At 33.5% G+C, this 22,104-nt stretch overlaps 9 protein-coding genes across 9 annotated transcripts; 1 reads left to right on the forward strand and 8 right to left on the reverse strand.

The window, feature by feature from the left end:
• Positions 1 to 478: 478 nt before the first annotated feature.
• Positions 479 to 1,390, reverse strand: NDAI0I02870 (CDP-diacylglycerol--serine O-phosphatidyltransferase; the record flags this gene model as incomplete). Its single annotated transcript, XM_003672050.1, has 1 exon — positions 479 to 1,390. One exon carries the CDS (start codon positions 1,388 to 1,390, stop codon positions 479 to 481), a length of 912 nt encoding a protein of 303 aa, XP_003672098.1.
• A 457-nt stretch (positions 1,391 to 1,847) lies between these two features.
• Positions 1,848 to 4,133, reverse strand: POX1 (acyl-CoA oxidase; the record flags this gene model as incomplete). The annotated part of the gene is made up of 1 exon (XM_003672051.1): positions 1,848 to 4,133. The coding sequence occupies one exon, from the start codon at positions 4,131 to 4,133 to the stop codon at positions 1,848 to 1,850; it is 2,286 nt and encodes a 761-aa protein (XP_003672099.1).
• Positions 4,134 to 4,941: 808 nt separating this feature from the next.
• Positions 4,942 to 6,690, reverse strand: NDAI0I02890 (protein kinase subunit beta; the record flags this gene model as incomplete). Its single annotated transcript, XM_003672052.1, has 1 exon — positions 4,942 to 6,690. One exon carries the CDS (start codon positions 6,688 to 6,690, stop codon positions 4,942 to 4,944), a length of 1,749 nt encoding a protein of 582 aa, XP_003672100.1.
• A 957-nt stretch (positions 6,691 to 7,647) lies between these two features.
• Positions 7,648 to 9,222, reverse strand: MIG2 (Mig2p; the record flags this gene model as incomplete). Its single annotated transcript, XM_003672053.1, has 1 exon — positions 7,648 to 9,222. One exon carries the CDS (start codon positions 9,220 to 9,222, stop codon positions 7,648 to 7,650), a length of 1,575 nt encoding a protein of 524 aa, XP_003672101.1.
• A 2,166-nt stretch (positions 9,223 to 11,388) lies between these two features.
• YPT32 (Rab family GTPase YPT32) lies at positions 11,389 to 12,048 on the reverse strand (the record flags this gene model as incomplete). The annotated part of the gene is made up of 1 exon (XM_003672054.1): positions 11,389 to 12,048. One exon carries the CDS (start codon positions 12,046 to 12,048, stop codon positions 11,389 to 11,391), a length of 660 nt encoding a protein of 219 aa, XP_003672102.1.
• A 444-nt stretch (positions 12,049 to 12,492) lies between these two features.
• On the reverse strand, positions 12,493 to 13,596 carry NCS6 (Ncs6p; the record flags this gene model as incomplete). The annotated part of the gene is made up of 1 exon (XM_003672055.1): positions 12,493 to 13,596. The coding sequence occupies one exon, from the start codon at positions 13,594 to 13,596 to the stop codon at positions 12,493 to 12,495; it is 1,104 nt and encodes a 367-aa protein (XP_003672103.1).
• Positions 13,597 to 14,902: 1,306 nt separating this feature from the next.
• VAM7 (Vam7p) lies at positions 14,903 to 16,051 on the reverse strand (the record flags this gene model as incomplete). The annotated part of the gene is made up of 1 exon (XM_003672056.1): positions 14,903 to 16,051. The coding sequence occupies one exon, from the start codon at positions 16,049 to 16,051 to the stop codon at positions 14,903 to 14,905; it is 1,149 nt and encodes a 382-aa protein (XP_003672104.1).
• A 221-nt stretch (positions 16,052 to 16,272) lies between these two features.
• On the forward strand, positions 16,273 to 17,484 carry SKI8 (SKI complex subunit WD repeat protein SKI8; the record flags this gene model as incomplete). Its single annotated transcript, XM_003672057.1, has 1 exon — positions 16,273 to 17,484. The coding sequence occupies one exon, from the start codon at positions 16,273 to 16,275 to the stop codon at positions 17,482 to 17,484; it is 1,212 nt and encodes a 403-aa protein (XP_003672105.1).
• Positions 17,485 to 18,289: 805 nt separating this feature from the next.
• On the reverse strand, positions 18,290 to 20,023 carry CLG1 (Clg1p; the record flags this gene model as incomplete). Its single annotated transcript, XM_003672058.1, has 1 exon — positions 18,290 to 20,023. The coding sequence occupies one exon, from the start codon at positions 20,021 to 20,023 to the stop codon at positions 18,290 to 18,292; it is 1,734 nt and encodes a 577-aa protein (XP_003672106.1).
• Between the last annotated feature and the right edge of the window lie 2,081 nt (positions 20,024 to 22,104).

Raw genomic sequence — 22,104 nt, forward strand, 5'->3', positions numbered from 1 at the left:
AAGGAGTTGGGTTTCTCAGTGCTCAAGTAACTAGATATTGAACTCCATGATATATACTATTATTTTGGAATCTTTCCTTCCCATTGTTCGAAGGCCTTTTTAAGATCTACAAGTACGCCTGGTAGCGCCGCCACATATACAAATTCATAAATATTACATACAAATATAATACAATATAATAATTTGTATTTTGTATTCAAAAGTCTTTTAATGAATAAATAAATGAAATGATTTGAAAAAAAAACGAGAATTAATGTTCCCGGTTGAATAGAAACTAAAATATGGAATGAAAAAATATATATTGGCGTAATGGTATATTGTACATTTATCTCTTTATTTATATATTTATTTATTTACACACTGATAAAGAAAGGAAAAACTGAAACAAGCGAAATGGGGAAAGAAAAATGTGTTTAATTTCTGAATGAATTGATGGAGCAACCAAAAAAAAACTGTGAATAAAGCTGAGCCAATTGATCTATGGTTTTGGAATTTTCAAACTCTTTGAGATCATACCACAACCATGAATAAAGAAAGTAAGTACAATTGGGTGGAATTCTAAGATTTGATCCTTTCTAACAATCCCTAATGGCATATTATCAAAAATCATCCCATGTGCAACACAATAAGCCATACCAAACACTAAAACCAAAGTGGTTGGCATTGGGAAACCTTCAAAATATTTAGATTTCCCCTTCTTATCCTTTGGTAATTGTCCTACAGTTACGTTGAATCTAGCTAATCTTGTAATACCACAAAGTACGAAAAATGACAAGACAAACACATCGAAAGTAGTTTGTAACCCAATGGCGAATGCGATGGAAGCAGGAGCGACACCGAATGAAATCAAATCAGCTAACGAATCTAATTCTTGACCCATTAATGAGGATCTGTTTCTTAATCTTGCGACTCTCCCATCTAAGAAATCAAAACACATTCCTAATATTATAAAGAAGTGAGCACGTTGTACATAATGCGGTTTACCTGTTAAAGTAAATCTTAAACATGAAATGATGGAATAAAACCCAGAAAACCCATTTAACATGGTGATGTAATCTGCCATGTGTAAGTTTCTAATCATACTGAAATGGTATTTGTCACTTGTGAATTTTTCAATATCATTCTCATTGGGTGGAGCTAATGGTGTTGTATCTAAAGAGAAGATACTTGATGTTCTTTTTCTTAATATCTTACCCTCATAGGTTTCCTTGTCTAAGTAAGACGATGAAGATGACTGGGAATCGGAGGAATCAGTGCCACCATTATTATTGTCTTGATTTTTGTTGTGTTTTTGTTTCTCTTTTTCTGAGGTGCTTAAAATTGGGACATTCATTGAATCTTGTTGTTGTTGTTGTTGTTGTTGTTCAGTACGATTTTTCAAATCAGTCATTGTTTGTTATTCACACGTAAAACTGTGCGCAATTTTGAGAATATTAGTTCCTAGAAGATATCACAGAGTATTGGACTGTATATATGTTATATCCTCTGAACGTGTATTCTTGTTTTGTAACTGTTGTTCTCTAGGTGCATTGCATTACGTTACATCTTCTATAAAATTACGTATAGCTTTGAAATGTGAAATTTCACTCTTTTTGTGCGTGTGAAAAATTTACAGACATATACTGTAATATTCGTACGTAAATGGATTATCAACTTGATGGTGAATAAGAATAAGAATAAGAATATAGAAGATTCATACAGTCGTTAATATACATAAAAAAGTATAGATTATATAATAAATAAATAGAGGGAAGAATATAATATATATGAAAGAATAATACCAAAAATAGATCACAAAGTGAAAAAAAGAACAAAAATGGAAGAGAAAAATGTAGACAAGTATGTCACTATTTGTTCAACATGGATAAAATATCTTTATTTGAACTACCTCCTAATTTAGCGTCGAATTCAAATCCTCTTGTCAACATATCGGATAAAATCTTATGATAAGGAGCAATACCGGCACCATCTTTCTCCACAGGATTATTCTTTACGACTTCATTGAAATAATTATGATAGATATCACCGTCGTAATAGCCAATTGGAGCATTAATCATTGCATCAGGTAATTTGAATGAATCAGTCAAAGCGATACAATCTTTCCTTAATTTTGGTAACAATTCTAATAATTTTGGTTGAATGATTTTGGAGATGTCGTTTGGTGTTAAGATCTTAAATTGTTGGAATTCACCAGAATGTTTATCGATGAAATAGATGGAGAACAATTTATAAATGTTCCACATTGTCTCCTGAGTATATTGATCGTTAATGAATGACTTATCATGGGGATCATTATTTGTTAACTTATTATGATATGTTTTTAACATGGAATGAATAGCATGGAATTTCGAAACCATAACTAATAATTTCGAAACACTATCAACATCTCTAGATCTTTCAATCGATTTCCCAATGAAAGCTAAAATCTTAACCAAACTAACTTCCCAAATTTTGGTGTAACTATAAAGGTCATCATCATCGATAATACTTGTAGAGTCACCAGATGGGGTGAAAACTTTCATGATAAATTTCGGATTTAAATAATTGAATGAATCCTCATCTAATGAATTGTTAAATTTACCCTTTGTTGCGGAATCAACGAATTTTTTCAAAATGGATTTAGCAGAAGTTAAAGATAAGATATTGTTATCACCTTCCCAAGTACATTGAACAACCCAATCATCATACCCTTTACCGAAAGCATTATATTGAGAATAACCGTGACCACCACAAGTTTGTCTTAATTCATCAATCAAAGTAGAGATCAACCAAGTATTAGTTGCCTTTAATGATGCACTATCAATGAACAAATTCTTCAATTTTTCACTAACAACTTTCAACCCATTAGCGTTAGCAGGAGATGAAGATGAAACTTTATACAATTCATCTAATGTAGAATAATAAGTATCCATCAATTTGAACGCAGCGGGAGAAACCAAATATGGTATAGTCAATTGTGGTAAGACACGATATTGATGTAATGGATAATCGATCAACTGTAATTCCGTAGAGTTTTTATTTGGAGCGAATTGTTGTCTTCCTACGGCATATCTTGTAGCGATAGTAGCAAATTTGGAACCGAATCTAAAAGAGTCCATAACCATATTAACTCTACCACTTAACAAAGCACTATAACCTGAAATTTGATCCAATTGAGGTTGAGTTTTGACAGTAACTTTATCACTACCATTCTCAGAGGGAATTACTTTAGTAAATCTACTTAACATATATTCTCTTGGGATGATAACGTTTCTAAATTGAATCCATCCATTATCAATACCGTCTCTACCCATCTTGGATCCAATATCACCAATGGAGATTCCAGGTAACAATTGTAAAGTTTCCAAATCTCTCAATGGGACCACGAATGTCTTAACACCGTAATCTTTCCCTTCTACGAGTAATCTTGCGTAACAAACGGTATGAGTTGCAGAATGAGCAGCACCTCCAATCCACCATTTTGTTGCGGTCAAATCTGGAGTATTTATCACGAATGAATCCAATTTAGAATCATAAGTAGCTGTAGTTTGTAATTGAGCCACATTAGAACCGTGACCTAGTTCAGTCATGGAGAAACAACCGTATATTCCCTTTATGAATGCGGCACCACGCGTTTGTAACCAATATTTGATTTGTTCATCTGTACCGTTACCTTTTATACAATTACCGAATAGTCCTAAATGGACACCAACTCTTGTACCTAATTGAGGGTCTATGTTTGCTACGAGAGATAGACGCTTGTCAAATAATGAGATGTCTTTATTTGTCAAAGGAAGGACAGAGGAAGAAGATGAAGATTGGAGTTGTTTGATCAGGTCATTGTCACGGAACTGAGCTCTAACTGTTTTGATGTCATGTTCCATGTATGTGGCTAATCTTGCTATTTTCTTTGCTGTAATTTCTCTTTGTTGGTCCTTTGTTTGATCGTAATATTTGGTGTCTGTTTGTAAGATTGGATCATTGACGATTTGATCTATTAGTTGATGAGTTAGGGATTGTTTTTCTGGGTTCGATTCTAAGAAAGTATTTATTTCATCGATTTGTAGTTTAGAATCTTGTCTTTCTTTGTTTATTAATTTTTGTGGGATCAAGACGGGAGAGTCCTTTGTGTTTACTGTTGATAATCTTGTCATATTGATGATGTCTTGTATGTTTTTGAATTGCTATGTGTATAAGAATATGAGTGGTGAGAAACGAATATGATATGAACAAGAGTAGGAATTGGGGAAGGAATCTTGGTTTCTTGTTCACCTGTTTTTATAGCTCAGGGTGTTGCTTTAGTGTAGTAGTATATCTGCCTCTATTCTACTCTATTCTATTCTATTTCTGGGGTACCTTAAAACCTCTATAAATGTGCATTGCGGAGATAATAACGGACTCCCGGGTCTCTTTGTCTCCAATTCCATCCAGACATCCAGACATCCATACCATATTATAGCATATTATGGTATAGTGTAAATACAATGTAATATAATATAATATAATACTACAGATACCGTCCCCCACACCCCCCAGTCAGTCAGTCACCGTTTTCTCTGTCTGTTCGAGGTGACTTTCCGGGGAGGGAAGGCGGGGGTCAAACCCCGGTTTATTGTTCCACCATGGGAGTGGGGGAGTGGGGGATGGGTGTTCTCGTGGGCGTTATAGCCGCACAAGGGCCTTCCCAGCACCCCGGAGTTTATCTCCGGAACTATCCTCGCTGTGTAGATAGACGCCTATAATATATGTGAGATAGTACGCAATGTGTGACAACTGGATGAAATAACCGTCCCCAGGCATGTAATTGTATTCTATTACATAATAATAATCTTATATTATACTATTATCTTACACCGTATCATGTCTTATTACATCATTTATATCTTATTATAAAACCACATTACACAGGTCATAGGTAGAGATCATATAGAGAGGCTCCTAAATACTTTCCGTAGTGAGGGCCTATTGTAACGGAGTATACAGGATCTGTGTCGCATACTTATGTTTGTATCTGATGATAGACGCCACACACAGTGTATTATGTTTAATACTAGTGGTCACTAAATGGTTCAATACCACATGATTCGGAATAGGTAAGGCCCCGGATATATTCTCTACCCCCGATATCGTATTACTACTACCACCACTACTACCGTTACTTTTACCACTTCTACTACCACTACCACCACCATCTTCATTCAATATAACACTCTCTAAATGTGCCGGCAATTGTGGCGGTGTTAACCATTGTAAAGAATGAGAATTACCACTACTCTTCTTCCGATCTAATGTTAAATAATATTCTTCCATCACTTTAGGGTCTGTAAAGACTGAAGGGATATCTTGAGTATATTCATATTTCTTCTTTAATTCTTCCCCCGGTTCATGGAATCGAGAATATCCATCTCCAAAATCTTCCGGATCATTTCGTATCTCTAACGCTATCCTCGAACGCGCACTCATTGGTTCATCATCAGTTCCACTTACTTTCGACTTTCTTCTTTCTTTCTTGCTCTTTACGTCATCTTTTGCTTCCATTGTTCCACTATGTGAAATGGAATCCTTTCGTTTCTTGCTTTTACTTACACTTTTCCTTCTAGCATGTCCACCTTCATCTTTATGATCTTCTAACGACATGGCAAGTAAATTCGCATCAATATCCTTAGAGGCTCTCCTTCTCCTTACATTTGCATTTTCATCTTCATTTTCATTCATTTTTGCATTTGCAGTAGATGCCGGTGGAATTGGAGCTTTTACTTCCAAATAATTAACAAAGTTACCAGTTTGATCCGTAGCAGTAGGTAAATAATCACTAAACCTTAATTCATTATCAACAATAAACCTGAAACGATGTGTACCTTCAGGTAATTGTAATTTCACATGTAAAGTACCAGGCTTTTCCGGATCGGGAATTAGACTAATCATCTTTCTCCATCCAGTAAATGAACCTGTAACATACACTTTATCACCACCTTGTAACCATTCAATCTCCACAGGATACATCATGATCTTTGGTTTTTCTTCTTCCTCCTTTTTTGGAGCTGTTGCCGCTGTTTTCCCTTCATCATTCTCACCACCACCAACTGTATTCTCATCAGACTTAGAAGTCAATGTCTTTAACGTAGTCTCTTGATCCTTAACTGTTTCTTCAATAGAAGTAACCTCCTTATTCAAAACTTGCATATCATCATCCTCAATATCATAACCAGCCGCTTTCGTTTGTCCTTCATTCTTCTGTGACGATGATAAGCTAATTATATCAGAAGAGTCAGAAATATCACTATTACTATTACTTACGGAACTCATACTATCATGACTCATCGGATTGTCTAATGAAAATGGTGAAAGGTCAGCTTCATCCTCGTCTTCTTCATGTAACAAAAGTGTGGATTTCTTCTTTGTAAGGGTGTCATTATTACTACTCGTATTGGATTTTTCCCTATCATTATTATTATTATTGTTATTATTATTATTATCAGACAACGTGTCCTTTATAGGAGTATTGCTCTCGTTAGCGTGTGTTGCAGGTGGTGTAGCGGCGTGTTTTATTATATTCATAGGTTTACTTGTCGTATACGTATTACTGGGTTCTGTTACTCGTTTCTTCAGCTTATTCTTATCAGTTGACGACGTTATAGGGAAAGGTTTGGATGAGATGGATGAGGCACCCTTTGTGTGTGATGTGGCAGGATGGCTTGGATTGTTACCCATTTCTTCTTCTTTTTCTTCTTCGTTAATGTATGTTTTATTTCTTTGTGTATCTTGTGTTCTTCTTGTATAGGACCTTCTTGGGTATTATGTAATCTCTTGTGTACGTGTTCTTGTCAAATCCTTTAAATTATTATATCATAATATAGTTTATATAATCTAGGTATGTATAACATAAATTTTCACGTAATCCGGGGTAAAAGAAAAAAGCCCAGAAACGAAACTCATATACATCGTCGCAGCTCTGCAAAATCCAATTCTTGAAGGAACCTTTTCTTTTCTTGAAGATCCTTTTGACCGGACCAATACATAGATAGCTATCCTCAATCCGCGATATAGTTGTATATGCAATCAGTAAGGATTTATTTATGAGGATCTGTTGTATGTAATATACTTACTTATGTATGTAACTCCACTCTTTTTCCCAAAGATTGAAAGAGTTGTAATTATTTTCTCCATGCATCATCTCATAGAGTAACATTCCCTCTTCTCACAACAACAATGAGGGAGGGGCGGACTCAAAGATTTTTTGGAGATTATAACACATCAAACTCTCCCAATATAATAGAGTGCATTCTTTAACCAAGGATTTTACTAACCCTGGTGGGATGGATATTTCTTAGCTTGTCTTAAAAACAAACAGAAGCTTTTTCCTTTTTTATTTCAGCGTCTTCTCGAAGCAAATGGACAATATAGTGAAATTAATAGTAGCTTGAACGTTATGATAATATATTATAATATATTAGATATAGTCATTATAGTAATTCATATAGATATGTATATGTATGTATATAGACTATATATGCATATGCAGGTATGAGGAGTATATATGTTGGTCATTAAATTTTTTGTGAAAAAAAATGCGGCTAGATTCATCTATCAATATAACTAGTTGGTGTGCGTGCGTGCGTATATTCGTTAATTTTTGTTGTAGTAATGGTTTATGTTTCTTTCTGCCTTTCAATTTGGTTTATTGAAAAAATCAATTTGTCTTAAGACATTACGAACTGGTGGTAATTTAACTGTATTCATATTAAGTTTATGGGGAATATTTGAAGTATTTTCAATTCTTGTCGAAGGTAAAGACGATGAAGTAGTGTTATCATCATCATTACTATCATCGTCTTCATCATCAGTGGAAAGTTGGAATTGAGCTCTTTCACGAGGTCTTTTTTCTACATCCAAATATGAAACACCGTCTGCCTTTAACCTTAGAGGTGTCAAATCATTACATGAAGTTTTAATAACTGGTAATGTGCTGTGCGTTGTGTTGTTCGTCAGAACCGATGATAACGATATCGTACTATTGATCGCTGATACTGCTCTTGGTTCAACTGGCGATGGTTTATCGATTTTGAAACTTTTATTTCTTTGTTGTTGTTTTTCATTTCTTGTTGTCGTCGGCGTCGTCGTTGTCTTGTTCTTCTTCTTCAAAGAACTTAAAATATTGACTATTGGAGCTGTTATCTTCCTATCTTGGAAAAATCCTTGTGTTTGCGACTGCGAGTGAATAATATTATTAGAATTAGGATTTGATGGTTGCATATACTCATTTGAATGTGATGTTGGAGAAGTAGGTCCTGAAAAGACATGATTAATATGCGCATTGTAATGATTATTATTATTAGAATGGGGTGCATTAGTAGAAGAAAAAATGGAAGATGTGTTTGACTGCTCACTTAGAGCTAAAGAACTTGTAGAATCATGTAATGTCCCGTTGTTGCTTGTATGATAGTGATTATTACTCATTAATGGAGCATTAACCGGTAAAGAAACTCCATATTTGGATGGTGGTGGTGGAGGTGGCGTAGCCATACTACGTGGTTGTGGAACAGCAATGAAATTATGTTGTTGATTTGAAATTGGAATGGCGTTCATTGCATTTGCATGCATTGGAATTCCATTTGGTGAAAGTATTGTTGTATTTGATACCGATGAAGAAATTTGTGAGAATTGATGTGGACCAACTTGTATTGAAGCAGATGGTGGTGGAGGTGTAGTGACTCTCGTTGATTGTTGATGTGGATGTGGTACAGCAGTAGCAGGAGCAGTTGGAGTAGTAGAATACATTTGAACAGGCGTACCATTTGGCGTCATTACTGGAATAACAATAGAGTGCATACCCAGTTGTTGCGGTATTAAACCAGCATGCATTGGATTAAGACCGATAGCCATACCTGGCGCTAATCTTGTAGCCATTTGTGGGTGTGGATAAAATAAAGTGGGTGAATTATTCATTAAGGCCATATCTGATTCTTCATTAATATGATAAGCTTTAAGACCTCTTAATTTAGGTTTCTTTGTTTTCCTTTGCGATGTACTGGTATGAGTTCTTAAATGTCTTTTCAATTCGTCACTTCTACTAAAACTTTTCCCACAACCTGGGAAGTTGCAATGATGTGGTTTTTCGCCAGTATGTGTTCTCATATGTCTCTTTTTATGTTCTAATCTATGGAAACCTCGAGAACAAACGTCACATTTAAACGGTCTTTCGTCATTATCTGCTGGAAAATCTGGTTGTCCTTTATCTTTCATCTTGACTGACTGTTAGATTTCTTGAGTTGATTTATCCTTGTTAGTTAGCGAATGACCAAGTAGAAAATATTTTTTTTTCTACCTATATTATATTAATTTCTTTTTAAAGCAGATAAAATATATAATTAAAGTTGTCAACAATTTATTATGCTAATTATACGAGGATTTATCCAAAAGAATATCGTGCGGAAAGAGTCAAAGTAAAATATATATCAAAGGAACAGTTTACGGAATAACCATTTTTCTTTGGGAATAAATGGAGGGTATTTATATAATAATAAATCAGACCACCGGAAGATAAATTATCAAGGAATATTCGGAAAAATTTTCTGTGCACTATATCGTGGGGGGTACTTCGAGAATTCCAATTTTTTTGCCTCTCGGAAAAACATTTTTTACTTAGTTAATTTCGAGTCGTACGAGTTTCCACTGCGCGCTTTGCTGGACCACAGAGATCCGATTGATTTGCTATCCGGGGAACACACTTCTTTCTGTGGAGAAGAAAAAGGAGAAAAAATTTAAAAGAGTGAGTTGTACGGGGCGTTCTTCGGGGGAGCTGCTTTCTTTTTCTTCGGATAAATTATCTCAAATTGTGTTATGTAGCATTTCCTCATGGAGGTGGGGCAAAATTCGTCAGACTTTTTAGTAAACGAGAAAGACACTGTTATTCACACTCACTATATTAAATTACTTGAACCTCCCCCACATACTTGTGTATTTCAAAGTACATATTATTCAAAGATATGTCTCTGTTGTTGTGCTATAATGTTGCAAGCAGTATATAAGTTATCAGGTAAGTCATGTAGAATTTAAATAATTCTTATATGGGTACTGATAAAACCTATATGTAAGGATGCATTTTTTTACAAATGATTGTAGGTTGAAGTTTTTAGATCCTAATACCATTTGGAATGGCTATAATAAACCTGGTCTTTAATTTTATAACTTTACTTACAGTTATACGACTTGCTTTCCAATTCTTTTCATATGGGGGATTCTTAATTTTTCAGGGCTTCCAAAAAAAAAAAAAAACAACCTCGGAAAAACATTACTGTGTTTAAAAAGTTTTTCCGCCCCACTGTTTTGCGTATTTCCGGAAAAACTATCAACCGCGGGGCAGAGCGGACCGGTTAGTAGCGAGGAACACCCAAACAAGACAACGTTGAAAAAACCACGTGGGAAAACAACGCTAAAACAACAACAACAACAACAACATTGAAACGGGGATTAGTGCTCCGATTATAGCACTGCAAATCCAGGAGTCCATTGCTGTTCATAACTTAAAAATGTTGGTGGGCTTAGGCCACAGAATAACCTTAATGGATTTTCCTTAAATGCATAATGAAAAAGTCTATTTTGTAAAGAGCAGCCTCTCCGTATATTGTCATTATGCAATAACTCTGGGGTACGTGCTTAAAATAAAAAAAAAATATGTTTCTCTTTTTAATGGAGACACATTATTTAAATACTTGGTATTGTATAGCCAAATCCCTGTGTATTCTTTGAATAATAGCCATTTTCATCGAGAGCAGTAAGTACTCCCCCCCCTCGTTAATATTTTTGGACCTGTATTTAGTTTATATCACTTGTCTGTCTCCAACTTATGTATTTATTGAGGTACAATAACTTACCAACGGTGACCTGAAAAAAATCCATTACCAGACCAATTTTAGCCTTTATCAGTTATTAATACAGATAAGATTTGAAGATTTATTATAGGGGAAAGAACTTTTTTCTTACAGTAACGTTGATTTACTTTAAGGTTAGTTCCTGAGTCATGCGCCCTACGAATGTATATCGAATTGCTAGCGTCTTTATGCGAGGCGTACGATACTCAATGAAAAGATGGAAACACGAAAGCTGCGAAATATATAAAATATACTGAAGCTCATATCACGGAGCAGATTCTTTCTAGTTTACACACTTCGTCAATGCAAAGTTTTCGAATTCAGGTTTCTTGAATTTAAACTTGATTTTGTTAAAATAAGATCATTAAATTTCCCCAAATCGATAGAAGGACAATATGATGTTAGATGATACAGATTTTTTATTTATATTTTATTTGTATTATATGAATGTTTCTACAGCTATATAGAATCAATTCTTTTGGTTAATATATCAAGTATATATATATGTATATTGGAGATCGGTATTTGTTTCTTTTCCCTAACAACAATTATTAGAACTGCTTTTTTTATTTTCATTTGGAGCTGGAGTCAAACTAATAGTTGGACCCTTTGGAGCCGTAGCCCCACTAGTATTAGAATCACCCAAATCAACTTGATGTTTACTAACCATTTGATATATGGCCGTAATTAATTCTCTGAAAGCTTGATCGACATTTTCACTATTTAAAGCACTTGTTTCTGTAAATAATAATTGATTTTCTAATGCGAAATTTTTAGCTTCATCAGTTGGTACAGCACGTAAATGAGCCAAATCAGATTTATTACCAATCAACCCTACAGCAACGTTATCATCAGCATTTTCCTTCAATTCAGTCAACCAATGATTACAATTTTCATATGTGCTAGATTTACTTATATCATAAACGATCAATGCACCGACAGCACCTCTATAATATGCTGATGTAATGGCACGATAACGTTCTTGACCTGCAGTATCCCAAATTTGAGCTTTAATTTTTTTACCTTCAACTTCGATAGTTCTCGTAGCGAATTCTACACCGATTGTGGACTTGGATTCTATGTTAAATTCGTTCGTTGTGAAACGTGATAATAGATTGGATTTACCGACACCTGAGTCACCGATAAGAACAATTTTGAAAAGATAATCATAATCGTAACCGTAATCTTCGTTATTCATATTGCTTGGAATCTAGGGTATTAGTAGGTTGTCTTTTTTTTCTTCTTCAGAGGATATATGTGTGTGTATGTGTTTGTTTCTTAGAACTACTTAGTACGATAGACCTCGTCCTGTTGCTATATTTTTTTTTCGATGGTGTTCCGGTGTTTTGTTTTTTGATCTGAACCGTTGTCGTCGTATACAGCAGATTCTTATACATGTTCTTGTTCTCGTAAGCCTTCTAAAATGGCTAAAATGTTGTTATTATTTACTATTTGTTGGGTTTTGTATGTAATGTCTGGGTTTATAGTACCGATACACGGCGTGTTTACCATTCACAATAATAGCAAATGGGCGTGAGGAACCATAGAGAAATGGCATATATAATATCTTGTGCTGGGGTATGTTATGAAGTTAGTTTATAGAATATACAGATTATATCAAATATACATACACAAAGGCTGATCAAAATGACATGTGTTCTAATTGTCTCATGACCCTTGCCGCACCATCGACAGAGCTGTCATTATCTAAAGTAATGGAAGGTCTATTTCTTTCTAAACCTTCTAATAAAATACAAGCTTTACAAATGTCATTACTTGACAAGTATCCACATTTGGTACATCTATTACCGTCAACAAACCCTCCAGCTACCTTATTACTATTTTGTTGACCATTTGTATGTACTTTCTTTTGTTTCAATACTAAATTTTCACCACTTTGAATGATATCAATGATACAACTTGGCCTTACGGATTCCAAATTCTTCATAAATTCCCTTGCAGTACCTCTAAATGCCTCAGGTGCATAAGTACATTCTGTAGAAAAATAATCTAATTTCTTGAAATGAGCATAAAGAACAATTTCCTTCTGATAAGAATATTTAAAAGGTTTAGATCTCTTAATAGGAGATCCTTTACTCTTAGTAATAATAGCGGTTGATTTTTCCAATCTAGCAACATCCCCACGTAAGATATTCATTAAGACCGTTTCAGCCATATCATCAGCATTATGACCCGTAATTACATGATGAATACCCAATTTTTCGGCACCACGATCCAAAGCTTGTCTTCTAAAGACACCACAATACGTACAACTATTTCTAATTCCCGCAGTGGCTACAATTTCATCCATGGTCCAATTATACAATTCTTTGAAAGAGACAATCTCTAATGGTAATTGATATTGTTGTTGGTTTCTCTTCACTGTAGCGAGAGAATCATCACGATACCCAACGATCCCCTCGTCAATACTTAGTAGGACAATCTCTATACCGTAATTATATTTTTCATTCAGATATTTCAACATGTGTGCTAAGACTGTGGAATCTTTACCACCAGATGCCCCGACAGCGACACGTTCACCTTTGTAGAATAAGTTGTTTGTGACAATGGTGTTGTGGATTTCTGTTTCGAAGACGTGGAAGAAACATAGTTTGCAAATTTTTTGCAAGTTTTTGGGTCTTTTGATTACTGCTTTACGGGAATGACATAGTTCACATAGTTGAGAAATCTTTATGGTTTTGTTGGTTACTTTGTTGACTGGGTCAGATGGGGGTGTGTATGACATGACGCTTTTGTGAGTGTCCTTCCAACTCGTTGTTATGATAGCGTTGTTGCTAAGTCAGTCTCAGTGATGTTATAATGATATGTACGAATATATGTATATACATAGTCCCTGGATATAGGTATAAACTGAAATATCCCAATACTCATGCATGTTATTCCTTCTCATCCCATGGCATCTCATCGGTATTACACCTACATACACTACGTGCTAAGTCTAATTTTTCAATTACTAATCCCCATACATGTCGCATATCCGTTACCACACAGAAAACTTGTCGTTTTATCGCTGTCACAATGGCTGTTAAAGTGTCACAAAGAGAAAAAATTTTAAGAAATACTTTCCTAATGTGGTGTTCAGGTGTAGGGTAACACTGTTAAAGAAGCATTTTCTCTGAGAAGAATCTGTCGCTCCGAACAGGGCCAGGTCACGTGGATGTTTGGGAGAGGGAGAGAAAAAGAAAGTGCAGCACTACCTCGGCGGCTATTTTAAATTCGATATATGATGGATGTGTGTCTGGGTGTGGTGTATGTAATTGTAAATAAATAATTACAGCACCACGTACATACGTAAAGCCTTCAGGGTAAATAAGGGAACGTTCCACAAAGTTTTATGAATTAATTACTATATATATCTGTGCCGAATAAACTCTTGGGCCTTCTCCATACTTATCCTCTGTATAAAATGGAGCATATGGTTTCATATCATGATTATTATTATGTGTGGTTTTTATGTTAACTAGTTTTATATAACTATATGGTCAACACGCTAACTTTACTTGTAGTTGACTGGTAAATCGGTAAAGTTTACGCAGTGTAAAAAACATAATCTTTCATTACTTTCCCCTATAATGGCAGCAAACTCGTATGTTTACATAAATGTCTATATTTCTTGGTCTGAACTTATATATGTAGGCCAAGTAAAAGCTGTTAAGTCATTGGGCTAAATAGACCCAGCCGATATGCCAGATTCAAGTGCTAAGGGGCTCAGAGCAAATAGAAACCTTCAATTATACATTCCTTCCAAAGCTCTTTGATGTAACTGAGTAGCGAATCAAAACCACTTCTATAGGTATCCCTTTTCTCTTCTTTCTCCTTTGAAATCTTTTTACTTTTGAAGGAAAAGATCAAGCAGAAGGACAATTTTTCGGAATGCAATCCTTCACACCATGGTGACTTTCAAAAATACTCTGTACTATGCCAGTTTATATTTTTAGTCTAACTCTATCAAAGTCGGTAATATAATCCCAAAGACCAGTTGCAGCTGTGTAAAGACAGTCAACCATGTTCTATTTTTCCCTTTGGAAGTGTTAACTTTGATTGAACTTATGTGCCTTTCTCCCTGCGGCTTGTAACTTGTTCGCAGTCGATTCAACATCGTTCTCAAACGAATCTAACATTTCATTTTGTTGAGATAATTCTTCATACATTTCCAATGATAGTTCCTTTTGTCTCTTCACTGACTTATGTAACATCCTTAATTCTTCATCTTGTTCCTTAGTGACATCTTTTTGAATTTGCATCAAATTTTGAACACTTTCATTACCACCAAGTTTCCTTCTACCAACTATCGGCCTCATACTTCCTCTTTCTCCTCCTCCATATGAGGTGTTTGAAAATGAAGAAATGGTTCTCTTATCTCCGTCACTTTTGTTTCCACCTACATTTTTAACTATAACTTCATTTAAATCGTTTTTCAATGTCAATAATAGGTTCTTACATCGATTTAATTCTTCAAAATCAGCATCAACCATAGTGACTAATCCCTTTTCAAGATTATTTAATCGTAATCGTAGTCCCATGGCTTTAGTATTGAGCTCTTTCATACTCATTGTAACTTTAACAAGTTCCTCTAATACATTTTTACAGTCTCTAAATTCTCGTAACCATACATCGTGATTACCTAGAGCTTCACTTGGCTCCTTCCTAATCTCGGATGGTAAAGTTTCTACATCATCCTTTTTTGTAAATTTAGATAATAAAGATGGTTGAAATTTCAAATGAACAAAATCTTCTACCAGTGTAGATTTCTTCCATTTAGTATCAAATGAATCATTAAGTAATTCATAAAGAAATTCACGTAATTTAACTTTCCGTTCATTAATAACATCAGAATCAATCCCATTACGTTTTGTACCACTAATTATAGAAAAAATAGAACTACTATTCATCATCGTCGTCATCATCCTACTGGCAGTCTTCCCTGGTAATTCATATGGTAATTCCATTCCTAAATTTTTTTCTAATTGGGTCTTTAATGTCCAAAATTCAGAATATCGTTTAGTAATATGACTTTCTTGCAATATCATATTGTTGTTAAAAGTGTCGTTGTTTCGGATCCCTTGTCGCTCTTGTTGTTGTTGAAGCATCCTTAAATGGAAAGTATATGTTGCATATACATTATTTATTATCTTCACTTCATCTTCGACTTCCACCTCTACTTCAATTGGTTTCATCATTAATATTCATGTAGTCAAGACACCTTTACTCTTCTCTTCTCTCCTCTTCTCGTTCTTTCTTTTTGGGTTGGACGTTCCCTTGTGTTTGAAGATTTATAAGATCTTAAAATATATATATGTATATACATAAAACTATGAAAAATAGTTGTAACATTACAAGAACATCAAGAAATCAAGAAACCAAAGAGGAATCAAGGCAAAACACCTATACGTAAAAGATCATGTCCAAGATTTTCATATCAACAGCCAATTGTGGCAGAGCCCACGAAACAGACATTTTTGATGTCTCAATTTCTACTCCATTCACCATAACAGCTTCAGGTGATGGTACCATCAAATTATGGAAAAATAAATTATTAGACACAGATCAACCGAGAGATAATTTCCAATCTCAATTTGTTCACAAGACTGGTGTTCATCATGTGGATAATTTCCATAGTATAGATTCTCAAGGAATTGAACATTTAATCATTTCATGTGTTACTTTCTCAGGTGAGATTTTTTTTTACAGATATGATTTTGCAAATTCGAAATTGATGAAATTAGAATTGATTAAAGATAACTTATTGAAGAAGAAATCTTATTGGGCAATTAAATGGTTGAAATCAAATGATCAAGTTCTTTCACATAGATTAGCAGCTACTGATGTCAAAGGGTCTACATATGTTTGGAAATTTCATTTACCAACAACAACAGCAAAGGACGAGGAAGATGAGGTTGAACAACATAGTATAAATAATTTAGAATTAGAATTTCAAGGTGAGATTCCAGCTACATCACCTACATTTGCTACTTGTGTTGATATGGCATCATCTCGTGGATTAATTGCCACTGGGTTTGCAGATGGTAAAGTCATTGTATCACAATTAAGTACATTAAGACCATTATATAATTTTGAAGGGTTTGGTATGAAAGGTACTGAACAAAATAGTAATTCAGTTCGTGAAGTTAAATTTTCTCCAGCAGGTACATTATTAGCTGTTGCAAATGATTCTGGATCATTTGGTTGTGTAAGTTTATATGAAACTGAATTTGGTGAACGTGTTGGTAATTTAACTGTTCCGACTCATAGTAATTCTAATGAATCAAGTATTCAAAGTTTTGCTCATAGTGGATGGGTTATGGGATTAAGTTTTAATTCTACTGGTGAATTTTTAAGTAGTTGTGGTTATGATAGTAAGATTCGTGTTTGGGATGTTAAGAGTAAAGAACGTGTCACAACTTTAAATATATCTGCTGAAGATATTGAAAATGAAGATGAAATTTTATTAAATGATGAATTGGGTGATTCTTTGAAACATCCACCTGTTTTAGGTGTTGAATATATTAATAAAGATGTTCGTGGTGGTATGAATAGTGAAGCAAACGAAGGATTATGTTGTGTGTGTATGGATAGAAGTGTTAGATGGTTTAGAGAAGCAGGTGGTAATTAATGATGAAATGAAAATGAGGATAGTTAGTTTAACTTAGCTTGGCGTAATATCAAAAAAAATAATATGTATAATATAAAATAATTTGTTTCGTAAGAATAATAGATAGGAGTTTTAGTCTTTTCTAGTTGTAAAAAAAAAATGTATAATAAAATATTAGAAATTAAAGAAAAAAATATATATATAAAAAAAGGACACATAGGTATTTATTTTTGAAGAAACATAAATCAATTCTGTTCTTCTTCTTTCTTTGCCGTGGATGACTCAGTTAAGAGCTCCAATCTTGGCTCTGAGAAATATACTTCTTTTTTTCATATGTATAATTGTGATTTTTTTCTTGGGCCTATGTCGTGATTTGTAGTAATTTTTTTTTTTGTTTTTTGTTTCCATTTAGGTGTCAGTTTTTACTGTGTTTTCTATCTATTTGTGTGAATGGTTTTTTCTCATTATGTGCTGATTAAAAAGAAAACAGACATTTTTATTTATCTGATTATCTTTTTGGAAATTTTTTTTTAAACTTTCTATGAAATAAAAGTATAGTTTTTTTATTTTATTTTTTTGTTTTTAAATATATTTGGGCATAACTTTTTGTTTTATTTTTTTATTTAATAGCAGAAGAATAATTATAATAAAAAAAAAAATAAAAATGTGTTAGAAAAAAAAAAAAAGGTAGGATTAAAAAAAAAAAAAAGGGTTGCTTGTTTTTGAGGGAGATATGGTTGCTGTTTTATTTTTTTGGTATACATGTGTGATGCTTGTAATGTGTTGCATTGTGTTGTGTTCCTGAATAAAAGTCCTCAATTTTTGCTTAATAAACTGTAGAATATGGTAAATGAGTCTTGGTGAATGATGTTGTTGCACAGGCAGAAGAAGAAGAAGAAGAAGATGATGATGATGACATATAATTATTCAAAGAATCATCAAATTTCCATTTTGAATCCATACCAAAATTTGGTTGAGTATTTTTCAAAGGAGGTAACCGATGATTTTGTGAATGATAATCAAATAGTTTATCATTATTGTTCATATTAAATGTTGTATTATAATCTTTATAATTTCCTGAATTCAATATGGTGTTATTCTTAGTAATATAATCTTGCTCATATTCATGAATTGAAATTGGAGAGCTCATCATCAAGTTATTATTTTTAGAAGAAGCATCATTGTAATTGTAATTTTCCATTAAATCATCTGAATAATAATAATTAGAAGGAGAGGATGAGACGTTTGTTAAATTATTATTATTATTAGTAGTAGTAGAAGAAGAGTATTCATAATCATTTAATAAATTTGATGATACTGGAGTCAAATAATTATTTTGAATTGAAGATGGAGATGGTAAAGAAGGTAATAATGGTACAGGAGGAGTAATCACTGTATTTTTTCTTTCGTTAACGAAATAATTAAATGTCTTATTAAAATCTTCATATAATATGAATTTATCATCGAATAATTTCCATTGGAAAGCTTGTAACCAATTTCTTTCATATTCGTTGATAATTTTTATATCCATTCCAGTAGCCTGAGCCCATGATTTATTTGTAAAAGTTTTATCATCATTAAATTTATTTGCTAATACAAATGCAATCATTGAATTTTGATAAATGACATTAACTGTATTACCACCAATGGATGCAAGATTATTGTTAATTTTGTCAATATATTTGAATAAATAATCGATTGCCAAAAAAATTGAAACAGAAGGTAATCTTGTCGCATTTAAAACAGAATAAATTCCCTTAATAAAGATTTGTGAAGTTTCAATTGAATTAGAATCTGAATTAAGTTTCGAATGATTTGTACTAAATGCCAAAAAGGCATGTTTAGCGAAAAATTCAGACATTATCATAATATCATAATCTAATACTTGTGAAACACCTCCATTAACTTGTTGTTGATCTTGTTGCTGTTGTTGTTGTTGTTGTGGAGATTGAATTTGTATTTGAACTTGAGGTTCCATAATATTTTTATTAATAGGAGGAAGTAAAGGAGCAGAGAATTGTGTCTGATCGATTGGAGGAGGATTGTTGTTGTTATAAATTAGTCCTGGAGGAGGAGGTAATAAATTTAGTGGTTGTGGTGGTGGTGGCGGTGCTACAGCTGTAGAGGACTGATACTGCTTGATAGTTGGCTGTTGTTGTTGTTGTTGTTGTTGTTGACCTTGGTAGTTACAGGACACTGAATAATTATTTTGCTGTCCTAAAGGTTGAAATTGATTATAATAGAGATTAGAAGTGATAGAAGGTTGTAGGACTTGTGGAACTTGAGTTGGTAATGGAAGTTGAAGTTGTGAAATGGAATGAGACATACCATTATCTTGAATTTGGTTGCTGTAATTGGTAGTACCAGTATATAGAGGTAATTGATGTACAGTTGGAGGTTGTTGTTGTTGGTAGTGGTTATTATTATTAAGCGAAAGGGTTGAATTGTAATTATTCAAGTAGTTATTTTGCTGGAATTGATGTTGGTTACTTCTTGGGTCAGAAGATTTATTGGAGAACCCATTAACCAATGGATAGTGATGAGCAACAATACCTGACATCTTTAAAAATTTTGTTTTTTTTTGCTGTTGTTTTGAAGTTCAAAAAATTGAAAATTCAAAGTATAGTAATAATCTTTAAAGAAACAGGATTAAGGTACCCAAAAAAAATATGGTTTAAAAAATCTGTTTTGATTTATTTGAATAAAAAAAAAAAAAGGAAATTCAAATAAAATTTTAAATATCCTGAGACTGTTTGTTTTTATTATTTCTTGTTTTACGTGGGAAGAATGAATTGCAAAAAATGTTCAATCAGCCACAGAGAAAAGAAATAATAAAGTTGAAAAGATGGAAAGTGAAAAGAAAATTCGAAAACTTGAATTCTTTATTTATCTTTCTAAAATCTTTTCAGTTGTTGTTTTTTGTTTTGGTCGAGAAATTTCTGTTAATATAAGTAAAAAAAAACACAATTGAATGTAATTTTTTTAAAAAATAGATAAATTAAATTAATAACTATCTATCCTTTTTATTTTCTAAATTCTCTCTTTAAAGAATAGAAAAAAAGGAAATTGAAATTAGCAGGGGATATTTCAGAGTGAAAACAAAGAGACACTATGACTAAAACCTTTATTGAGAAGAAACACCTAGAAAATTGTGGAAGAAAAAGAGATATATATCAAACAATCCAAAATATGAAGAGTTACTGATAATATCGAACTTAAAAGAATGAGAAAAAGTAGGAGTTGGAGGAAAAAATATAATATTACTTTGGATGGGAGGGTGGTGAGAGTGGAGAGATGAAGAAACGAAAAGATAATCTGCTGTTTTGAACTAGACCTTTATTTCCGCTTCTGTAATCCTAGTAGACACCCAGAAATATATGTGGAGATGGATAGAAGTATCTGGGAAGATCTATTTTATTATACTGAAATTGAAGTATAATATTATTGATCTTAAAAGAAATAATCCGTGAAAGTTGATAGAAGAATGATAGCAGCCAAAAAAAAGAGGAATGGAGTTTATCAAATAGTATCTAACCTGAGATTGAATTGAAAAGGAATAGGTTTACCAATAGTAATGATTAAAGTAATTTTTTTTTCTAAATAGACAACTTTAGTTCTCTTGCTTCTTTTTTGTTTTTTGTTTTTTTCTTTCCTTTTGAATGGTGAGTTCAGGTCAGGTTCAGCGAGGCAGTTTAATTTCTTATGGTTCCAAGGGATTGAAGAAATCAGTCTTGGAGTCCTGTAAAGGGAGAAGGAACCATAGGGAAGTATGTAAGTAATCAAGAGTGTTCTTTCTTATAAATGGATACGAATACGAATACTCCCGCTTGCTTACTCACTCACTCACTCACTCACTCTTTGCGAGACTAAACTAAACTTGGTATTATTATTCCGGAATATTCTCTGTGCGAAAAAAATTTACTTCCATTTTCCGTCGGCCGAAGCGGGGCGGAGGGGATGGGGCTGGGGATGGGCTACTGCTTCAGGGCTTGTCAAAAATATAAACCATGCAAAGGGGTAGGGCAATATGCGCCGTTAGGGCAGCACTTTTTGTTTGAAATATCTTCAAGGTGTTCTAATGGTTGACTGTTAAGAACAATGATTTAGGAAACCAAGTGAGAAACAGGATTGAAATACAGCTGCATTGGTGGTAAGTTATGTTCCCCTTGTTACATTGATCACGAATAAAATATCAGAAGGTTTTCATTTCTTCTTATTCTTCCTTAACTGTCAATACAAGTAATGCGCACTGAGTTAGGGCCACATGGCCGTGATTGTTTTTGCCCCTTGGGCAAGTATTCCTTTATTATTAGGACACGCCCTGGTCGAAACTGCAAGGGTTAACAAAAAATACCAATACCACACCCCATGACTTTTTTTTTACCCTTCAAACAAAAAAAAAACCCAAGACGACACAAAAAAACATCCCGACGACGACACACTAAAAGGGAAAGGGAAAAGTGAAGATGACTCAAATTTGTTTAAAATACAGGTTGGCAGTGTCAGAATAAATAATTAACTTACTTTTGACTAATATGCACATGCATGGTTATGTATTTAGATATTAAGGATGATTCTATGAAATATATAATATATAATGCTTTTTCAAATTTTGTTTCTTTCTCTTCGATAGTCGAGTCT

The sequence above is a fragment of the Naumovozyma dairenensis genome, chromosome 9 (genome assembly GCF_000227115.2).
Source record: "Naumovozyma dairenensis CBS 421 chromosome 9, complete genome".
Classification (NCBI taxonomy): domain Eukaryota; kingdom Fungi; phylum Ascomycota; class Saccharomycetes; order Saccharomycetales; family Saccharomycetaceae; genus Naumovozyma; species Naumovozyma dairenensis.